The 10506-nt window shown below is 44.4% G+C and overlaps 2 protein-coding genes across 2 annotated transcripts in view; one reads left to right on the top strand and one right to left on the bottom strand.

The window, feature by feature from the left end:
• Positions 1–1126: 1126 nt before the first annotated feature.
• Positions 1127–8639, top strand: T265_03849 (hypothetical protein; the record flags this gene model as incomplete). The annotated part of the gene is made up of 4 exons (XM_009168430.1): positions 1127–1201; positions 7998–8122; positions 8358–8444; positions 8504–8639. The coding sequence occupies 4 exons, from the start codon at positions 1127–1129 to the stop codon at positions 8637–8639; spliced, it is 423 nt and encodes a 140-aa protein (XP_009166694.1).
• The window catches only part of T265_03848 (hypothetical protein), a gene marked incomplete at both ends in the record, with an annotated part of 33634 nt that continues 25412 nt past the window's right edge, over positions 2285–10506 (bottom strand). Inside the window, 6 exons of the mRNA XM_009168429.1 lie at positions 2285–3159; positions 5075–5425; positions 7515–7656; positions 8965–9125; positions 9411–9605; positions 9701–9769. Of these exons, the coding sequence (XP_009166693.1) occupies positions 5123–5425; positions 7515–7656; positions 8965–9125; positions 9411–9605; positions 9701–9769 (870 nt within the window). The remainder of the gene's footprint in view (positions 3160–5074; positions 5426–7514; positions 7657–8964; positions 9126–9410; positions 9606–9700; positions 9770–10506) is intronic.

Here is a 10506-nt window from a genome sequence, read left to right as displayed (position 1 = left end):
TATATATATGCCTGGATTGGCATTCTGTGCGTTCTGCATTCCTACTCCTTCACCTTGATTCACCTGACTCAAAAAGAGACCAAACTAACGAAGCTACACCCGAACATTTCTAGTCTTTCCATTATTGCATCCATTTCAATCGACTCCTCCTTAAGCCGCTGTATGTCAACTTCCGCGGACGTGTGAAGGTCAACGAGAAGCTCTTGACTCAGTTCACCACATTAGATGGAGTCAGGCAAGGCTATCCTCTCTTACTTTTTGCACTTCAAATTCATCACATATAAAATTATGGTAATGCAAACAATATAATCTGAACAATTCTGCCTCACGGTTTGGCATGCGCACAATGCAGAATTCTGCTGCAAAACTGGGTGGGATCGAACCCTAACCTCATATCGATTGGAATGGTAGACAAACTTGTTTGCCTGAGCAGCTGTATCACTCCCAGTGGTCTCACGAAAGACGATATTTCTATCAGGATTGGGAAGGCAAGAACAGCTTTCGTGAACCTGCATCACCTGTGGCGTACGAGCGACATCAGCTCACCCGCCATATACCGAGTTTATAATGCTGCGGCGCACTTCATGTTAGTCATCGGAAACCTGGCCGCTGCGTGCCGGAGACTTCGAAAACTCTCATTGTCTGACCGTCGATATCTTCGGAGCATTACCCGAGTTCGGTGGGAACACCAGAGCAGTAATGCTGGAGTACGTCCAATTGTTTTCGAAAGAAATAACTCGCCCTCGATATATGAACTCAGCACACACCATAGACTGCTCTAGCTTCGTCACGTGATTCATATGAAAGTCGATCGAATTCCTCGAAGGGCTATTTCCGTAGAACCAAGCGAATGGTGAAATGGAGTCCGAGGAAGTCAAAAAATGACTTGGCGGCGAAGTATGAAAACCATTAGCAGCAAACGCAGTTGCACATGTCAGTATTGCCTTCCTGGATCAAGACCCCGAAACGGGACGAGAAATTGTCAGACATGATTCAGTCGCGCCCTCGATGGCGCTCGTGCATCCAAAGATTGCCTTCGACGCTTAGCTCCCTTCTTAACCTATCTACTTGAGAGTTCACTGACAACCCTATCCACGCGTCACTTATATCAGCAAATGCACCTCCAATGCGCAGTTACGTACTGCAACTCCCCAAATCATCGGTGAAAGGAAGTGTGGCAGCTATAGCCCCTCTGCGGCAAGTACGTGGTTTTTACAGCTGATAATGACAATGGTGACCATCCATCCAAACGGATATCCAGACTCATGTATGCTCTTATATTCGTATATGCGTTTTTTGGTATGGTTAATGGAAATTTTAGTCGTTAGTCTGAACCAATTCAGCTGCAAGTTTTCAGGCTAAGAATTAACCTCAAGGCCCACAAAGCGCTTATTATAATTACCGTTAATTCAAGTGGCCAGAATGACCATGCCGAGGCAGAAGGGGAATGATGTGCGAGGTGGCTTAGTGGTTATGGGGGCGAATTTACTGAGCGGAGGGTCCGTAATTCGAACCCAACCTGGTTATCGAATTCCCCTGTTTAGGTTTGGGCAACCTGACAGTATGCTAGCCCTCAAAGTCCTTCGGTTGGCATTGCAGTTAGGCACCCATAGGATGATACAGTAGAACGACGGGTCTAGGAACAACATGAATGCACACCTAATGTCTCGGACATTCTTGAATGGCAACACAAATACACACAGCACCAGCTGAAAGACAGGCACGAGGTGAGAGAATAAAGCTCACTGAATGAACAGGGTGATAACTACTTGTAACGAAAAGGTGAGATTTTTCAGGTTTACTAAATAATCAATAGGTGCAAACTGTTCGCCACTCCTTCACAAAGACCAGATTGGTTTGATCTAGATAGAGAGTCAGGCACCTCAATTGTTGACTCATCATTCTGCTTTAAGTTCCCCACCCACACAATCACCACAGTTAAACGCCGACTAAGCAAAAAGAGCCCAGAAATATGCAACTAATATCTGTTAGACAGGTCATCAAAATACGTTCATTCGGAGACAGACAACAAAAGAAACCATACTTGAAAATTTTGCTGTGCACAATCCACTTAATGATGGTCAGTTTTAAACCATTGAACCTAAACGGCATACTCAGCTGGCAGTACCAGTTATGTGATAAGCCTTATCGAAAGGGAAATCGGACCATTTTGCTTTAAAATAAACTCGGAACTAACGCATGTGATTACCCCATACATAAGAAAAGAGGACCGACCTAAACAACAGAAAGACAGAAAATCTAACGCGAGGTTCGATTGGATTTTGTGGTATTTATGTAGTTTCCAATGAATACATAAGATTGTACTAAGAGGATTTTACAAAATGAATGTTGGACAAGATTAATGGTCACGTTCTGGTGGACCAGGACACCTGGTGATTAACTCTGTGTACGCGTCTGAGAATAGGCCACTGGAGGATGAGGGAACGAGAAAAGATTAAGACACCAACCAGGACGTAGAGAAAACATGTACATAAACTCCGAGTCCAGCAAGTTGACTCAAATGCATAAACTGATAACAAGTAAAAAAGAGGCGAGCCCCTGAAGCTTACTGTTGGTTGGAAACGCAATGCAAGATGCAGCACGGTACGTGGAAACATTATTTGGGGCATTACACCACACTCTCGACCGGGCGGGGAAAGTCAGGATCAGTAGAAACAATAACTAACCCAAAATCAATCGCGTCAGACAAGTTTCACAAGTACGAACAGAGAACGAGGCGAGAGAGCGCAAATAGTAAGCGGACCGAGGCAGTGGACGACGGTCATTGGGCGGAAGAATTCTGTTTGGTCACATCTCTTTTGGGCAGAAACTCTCCCGCTGGTGATAATAAAAACAAGATCCAAAAATAGGGAGCGTGTTTGTGTGCAAAGAACGAGGTAGTGGTAAGATTAGTATGCACAGGCGGGGTGCGGCTGTTGTCGTTTGCGGGATGGGCGAGAGTAAGAGATGGTGAGAAGGAGGGCAGCGGACCCAGGAAGGTAGACATTTTCGTACTGCATCACAACTGATGAGCCAAATATAGGGGAAGATAAGGGTGAAAAATGCAGTCAAGCAAAGTGACACGACAGTATCTTGTGGACAAACCCGAGGGCAATCGGAAGTCAAAAAGAACCACACTGGGACGCAGGGTCAATGCAGCTGTTTTGGGTAGAAGGAAAGGAAAAATGCATCCGGTGAGATGACTTATACAACTCATATGATAGAAATGATGCCTTGAATACTCAGAAATAGCTGGTCTAAGGGGTTTCGAGACCTTTGCAGTGGTTCCCTGTAAGACAGCCTAAAGTTTAATCCGTTGCGTTTTAGCATTTTCCCTTCATAGCCCCATACTCATGAAGCGAAATTCCTCGGAGAGGTGTACCACCGAAAAGGAATGGGAAGAATTTGGTTTCATCCACGCCGAAATTGAACCAGGCTTTCGCATCGGAATGAACTAACACATTTAGGAGATAAGTAATTTAACTCAGTTCCAGATATTTGCGAGGGTAAGGGTTTTCCTCTTTCACTACAAAAGAGCCGTATTTTCGTAATCAAGAGAGCAAATGCAGTGTGCATGATTGGGCTGAGGTAACACCATTTTCAGTGGGCCTGCCGCAGTACTCCACGAAATTAAGAGAATCTAATGGGCCTACTTTCCCTTTCACCATACATCTAAGGGATGGACAGTTTAGCCAGAATTCTTGGAAGGAGCCACTGCTGCACCGGAAGCTGAAGCAGACAACAAATCAAGCAAAATGAAGTAATACGCAGCCAACAGTAGAAGCAGACAAGGGAATTCTATATCATTAGAAAAAGCACAGGTTCACCGGCTGTTCTGACACAACAGATGGGATGCAACGACAGCTATAGAGATGAACTACTCAGGTGGAAATGTGTACATTATTTATACAGGCTGAGCTATCCGTACTGCCGTCATACACATGAGAATCTAACAAATGAGGGGATACATGAAAATCCTTTTTGAACAAATAAGTGCGTGGGATGAACGAAACAAAACGTCTTTGATAGGCCCTCATACTGCGGTATTCAGATTGACTGGCCGATTGGCTGTAAACACATTCACGTGATTCAGTCCTGGTTTTAGGACAACCGATTTTTGAAGAGAGAAAGCTGGGTGTATGGACGTTCTTTGGTGTTATTCATCCTCTAGCAGGTTAAACAGAGTGAAAGTGAACCAATTATGGAGGAATATGGAATACGAGTGATCTGCGTGACAGACAGGTCATAAGTCAACTAACATGACTGACTGGGTGATGGAGATATGGTTGGGTGTGCACTGGAGTTGGACACAAGCCAGTTTGGAAGTAGGAACTGAACACACTTTTACCCACACAGCTAGATTATGGGAGCGCGAATAGCGACAACTTGAGCTATCCCAAAGTTGCGAAGTCCAACCACTTTGGACTGGTCAGTGGTGAAAAAATATTGTCTCAGATGACCTCATTGTGTCAACTAGGCGAGTTAGGACAGCATTCTGGATATGAACACTCGATTCCAGACGCAGTGGATTCGGGTAATGTTATCTAAGCCTTTGGACAAATCTTAAGTAGTGTCACTGAAAATTGATGTGTTGAGCTTTATCACATTCACGTCCTGAAGGAGATGTGAATCTCTTCTGAGACCGATTGCCTGGTCCCTCAGGCCGAGGTGCAGCACGAACACAATACAACTGGACTGTAGATGTTGCGATAAGCGAATAGGTAGTGAAGTTTCAGTATGTAGGGAGAATAAAACGCTGAGACTCAAATCAATTTGGAACGACACTGTGATGCATGTATTTCCACCTAAACCCAGTTGTTCGCAGACGGATATGAAACAAAGCACAGGCTATGTACAAACCAGCACTGCACACACATCATTATAGTCACTATATGAATATGTACACTATGTTAAGGCTTGTTTTGAATTAACAGACATCGCCGAATAGAACTGAATGCATGTTTAGGTGGACGCAATTTTCAGGTGGAACAAAATACTAACTTTCAGCCACACTAAGGGAGAGGGGAAGGGAACTTCATCAAATCGAACCATTCCCACGTAATAGGAAACTTACTAAATTTGGAAAGACATAAAAATGTTACCCGAGTTGGTTGGAGCAAGGCTATGAACTCTCTGAGACAAGCAATCCACCACTGGAAGGCCTTCCACTGGCTGCGTCGGTTTCTGCAACAGAAAGCGGAGTAGACTGCTGCTGTTGTTGTTGTTGTTGTTGGCGTTGCTGCTGATGCTGTCGGATTTCCCGTTGTTGTGCCATTTGGATTTCACAACGGCTTTGTCGGTGCCTTTCGACCAAATGGGAGAAACTCGAGTCCAGCCATTGCTTGATATCGGCATACGTCATCAGTATGACGTTCTGACTATCACGGCTAACGAGACAGAGGCGCTCATGAGAACTGGCTTCAACCTAAATTCAGGTAGAAGTTACAGTTGTTTTAACATAGTGAAGCTGCTGTTAGAGCATATATGGTAGACTTTCAAATTGGTTCATAGATGCACCGTATCAACCTGATTTAGACTACAGCAGGCAACGCAGACAGCGCTGAGGTGAACAAAATACCATAAACGACTGGAAAAGACCACTGACGGACCATGACTTGTCCTGAAAATGAGTACTGAACAGTCAACCCGAATGGCCAAAGCCGCTAACATTGCTCCCAGATTGATTGTGGAACACTGTATATACTAAATGTGTGCCCGCATGCGAAAGGTCCACGTGAACCTCATAGTAATAGGTGAAGGGGAACTCAGAAAGGAGCGATGACAGTGGTGCCAGCGTAACGCTAAGTTGATCAGTGGTTCTTAACCGTTTTCCTTCTGAATAATTCAATGACAAGTCCGATTGAAATGAAAAAATAAACAAACAACACCACGAATAGTGACTTTATTATACGGTGTAGTGGCACATCAGCTAAGTATGTAATAGTCTGAGCTAAATGAGAAGGAAAAGGCTTGCCTAATTCCTGTCTCTGTGTACAGATTTAGCCTTTTGGTTAAAAGGCTGAGCAGTATACGATACTGTGAAAGCTATTACAATTACGTGTGTCACAAACATAGTGGACTAATCTACCCTATGCAAAGTAACTGGAATTACGGAATATGAACTTACCAACAGCCAGTTTTATTCACCAGATTTAAACAAAATGCTCCTCTTACGAATATACATGCGTAGAAAAGCCCGTGGGTACTTTTTGGGTTACTGCTGTTGGGTCTAGAAAACTGTTCAGTATAACTGGAGCTCCAATGCTGCACAGCCAATCGATCGGGATGCTTTTGTGAAGGACTGTTCAACCATAAAATTTGCTTCCAGTAACTGATATAAAAGATACTTTCGGCATCCAACTGTCACAAGTATCTCAGAAAAGCGTGACCACACTTGAAGTCTACTCTAGCTTTGGTGTCTAACACAATCCTTCGGGGCTCCTTTTTGTTACATGGCTATATGCAGCGGACTTACACTGACATTAACAAAAGAACTGTTCACTTTTATGTTTCATGTATGGGATGGATGAATATTTAAGCCCACTGGTGTTCAAACTGATATGCTGAACGAAAACTACTTGGGTCGATGAGGATGAATTAAACAAAAAGACCCACGACATTCAATGAAGGGATACCAGTCTTGGTCGACCATGTGTGCCTGGCTGCTCATTTAGTGTCAATACGGAAAATTCGCACACATCTTGCAGGTCTCTGGCGATGTTTCCTTTCCTAGTTTATCTATTTTACACTTTTAATGTTTGCAATCAACCGAGCTTAATAACTGTTTTCTTCGTACCCACCAAATGTAAACTTCCGAGTATCTCACTTTCAGCCACTGTCGATCATCATGAACTTAGACATCACGTCGATATGTTGGGTCAGGTATACTACCGGACGTAACCGAAAAAAGGTAACTGTATGCATGGCAGTGGACGTGCAACGCTTTTTCAAAAGCTGGAACTTCTGTAAAGTAGACATAAGGCTAGTCTACACGCACTACGAACAGTTATCCACCTAACCTTAATTTACGGGCATGAAATCCTGTCAGTAAGCACTTGGGAGATATGAGCCTTTAGATATCCTACCTACGGTGCCTCATAGGCATCCATTAAGTAAAATAGAACAGGAAAATAGGAACGAAGAAAGTAGCACATGGCACGTCGATATCCAGTGACATTGAACTTTTGACCCGGCCATATCCTGGGATGTCACGACACTTTATTCAAAAGGCAAAGGCTGCCATTAATTCTGCCCTGGATGTGAATGCATCTTAGGTGGGCAGTCAGAGTAGATGTGAAACGCTTGAGAGTGAGATATTTTGACAGTGAAAGCCAACGGGATCGGGATGGAGTTCCCGTACATCCGACCCTATATGAGCTATCGTAATGCACCATACCAAGGGCCATTCAGCTTCCTAAAAGAGAGCACCGCATTTGAGTGAAAACGAGATTTTTGTCGAAAAATCAGTGGAAAAAGATGGGAAGAGTGGAGGAGATTTCGATGTAGCTCCTCACCTTGTTTAAGGTCGTGATGATATGCGATAAGTCCAAATACGGAGCACCCAGCTGATCTGTTTGATGGAATACAAAATCCCGGAACAGCTTTAGCATGTATCGATCTCCAGTTTCCGACCAGTCCGGATTCGTGCCATTACGACTGAAACAGAAAAATGCTATAGGAAAACCTTATACGTTTACATCAAGAATGTGATGAAATAGAAACCGGGACCAAACCTTGGGAAGTCTATTAAGAGCTGGTACCAGGATAATCTGGAGCGTAAATTAGGACTTCGCAAAGCGTCGCTGCTGCAGCGACAAGCTGAAAAACTGCAAATTTACGAGTAAACTTCACTGACAGCACCGAAAACAGCTACCCCTTCCTTTGTCTTTATGATAGCTGTATCAGATCGAAGAATTAGCTCCACACCTGTCTCGGAAGATGACGTACGCCGTTAAAATTGTGAAAACCCAGATCATCGACCATTTTGGCTTTATCAGGTAGGGCTCTGTCAGAAGCCTGGCCGTTGTGCGCTGAGGACGTCCAAAGAATTTCAGTGTTTGACCATCCATGTCTTTGGAGCATCGCCCGAGTCTGTTGGGAAAACCGGATCAGCAATGCTGAAGTACGTCGAATGGTATTCGGAAGAAATAACTCACCTCGATGGATGAACTGATCACACTGTATCGGTTGCGCTGACTTGGCCACGTGCTGCTTATGCCAGTCGACCGAATTCCTCCAAGAATTCTTTTCGCACAACCACATAAGGGGTGGAAACGAACCAGAGGCGGTCAAACAATGACTTGACAGCGAAGTATAAAAGCCAGTACGAGCAAACTCAGTTGTACTGATCATTGCAGTCTTCCTGGATGGGGACCCAAAGACGGGCCACATAAACGGCTGGAGACATTGTCAGACATGGCCCAGTCGCGCCCTCAATGGCGCTCGTGCATCCAAGCTATTGCCTTTAATGCATAATTTCCTTTCCAATTTACCTACTTAACAGTTCGCTGACAGTGCTGTATTTACGAACGAATTTATCAGCTCCCCTCCAATCTGCAGCTACATACCCTAAATCATCGGTGAACGAAACTGTGGCAGCTACAACCACTGTACGACAAGTACGCGGTTCTTACAGCTGACAATGATGATGATGATAATGATGACCGAGTGAAAAACGTCAGTTGGAGCATAGGGACGCTGAACCCAATGAAATCCTAATCCGTGGATGGCTTCCGAAGCATTGAGGTCGGAGAACTAGAATCACTGCATTCAGCACCAAATCACATTTCATAAAGTTCGGAGGGAGCAGGAGGCCAACACGTGCAGGACGCGGTTAAAGTAAAACAGACAGACAGGCAGAAAAACGCCGAAAGTGTGCAAAAGTATGCCACGGCAAAACATACTCTGAACTTAACTCGACCTGAGGCTACTCGAAATAGGAAATTGTAAAGAAAAATGACTTACTCATTTCGTTCGACAATAGACTGCAACTTGCAGATTAGTCGGAACAATCGGTCGCACTCCATCCCCTGAAAAAGGTTATATTTACAATTATTGTCCACCACATTGTTTATGTGTACCATATAGTACCGAAAATCATTGTCGACACTGAATCTCGAACCGACCTGTTGGGGACTGTTAACAATTGCGTCCATATTCTTGCTGAGCGGCCAGGTCACGTTATTTGAGTCTTATTTAGAAACCAGTAGGTCGGTTTTAGAAGATCAAATGCCTACGATCAGAAATGATAAACAGGCGGATGGAGCAACATCAACAAGAATTGTGTAACCACACCTAATCCATAATGCCAACATGGGTTACCTAAAATTACCACAAACAGTGCCTAGAAGTAATCCCGGCGGTTAGGTGTAACCACATCAGTGCAGTCAAATAATCGAGCACACATTTACCAAGAAGAGTTGACGTTCGAGAAAGTCAGAGTGGTCTGACACTGTCGTGAGCTGGTCGTACACGTACGGTGATGTGGCCCGCATTAGTTGATCCACACCAGTAATCTGTCCCGAGATCAGACCGCGCAGAAGCGTGACCATTTCCGGTCTGTAAGTACGCTGCAACAAGTTGAATGATGTCACTCGTTGGTTCGTCTGCAGGTCGGTAAAAGAACAGAGAAATAGAAATGGGTAGTGGATGTAGACTGCATGCCAGAAACACGGCCACAAGCTTAGGTGAATCGGTTTACCTGAATGGCTTCAGCAGTACCGCAGGCTGCCCCCACGAGAAGCTTCCCCAATTGCACGAAATCACCAGCCTAGAATCGAAGACAATGGTTGTAAGGGAAAACTTGTAATGAAATTCGTGCGCTGGCAGATAAGGTCGTGGATAACGGAAACAAGGGTATGCGCTAAAACAACCTCTAATGGCTACGTAAGGCGGAATTCTACAGTACGGCGCTGAGATGGCCATCAAAAAAATTCACAGATGCTTGATGGAGCCAATTGGATGTCGGAATAAGTGCGGCGGAAACGATGAATTTGATTGGCCGAATATACGGATTTGAAAACCAGTCATGTCCCGGTGTTCACTGCACACCAGTCGGACGCGCGCCTAATGTTCGGTACAGCTTGTTACTTACTACGAACGCTTACCATACTTAGTGTAACTTTGGTGGCCTTTCTATTGCGAACGCGATCTTCAGAATCAGACCGACTGTCATTATTCTACTGTATCAAGCCAACCATCCCTTCATCACAAATTACAAGCAGTGGGCCAGAAGTGGTGTCAAGGATATAGGAGCAATTCAATCAGAACTCTGTGTGCGCGATATTCATGAAACCTACCTCATTAAAGGCGGCTTTCCAAACTGGGCGTCTATCGTGGTACTTGGGGCCAATTTTGACTTACAAGGAAAAAGGTTAGTACTTCTGTCCCAGTTCGTGTTTTTCTAACAGGGTAGACAATTTTAGGTTATTCGAAAGGATTGTTACTTGTTTGGTTCAAACAATGCCCGAATAAGCATAAACACTCACGAAGTGACATTTTACGCCC

This window comes from Opisthorchis viverrini (assembly GCF_000715545.1).
Source record: "Opisthorchis viverrini unplaced genomic scaffold opera_v5_57, whole genome shotgun sequence".
Classification (NCBI taxonomy): domain Eukaryota; kingdom Metazoa; phylum Platyhelminthes; class Trematoda; order Opisthorchiida; family Opisthorchiidae; genus Opisthorchis; species Opisthorchis viverrini.
Note: the sequence above shows the minus strand (reverse complement) of the source record. Positions and strands in the feature narration are given on the sequence as shown.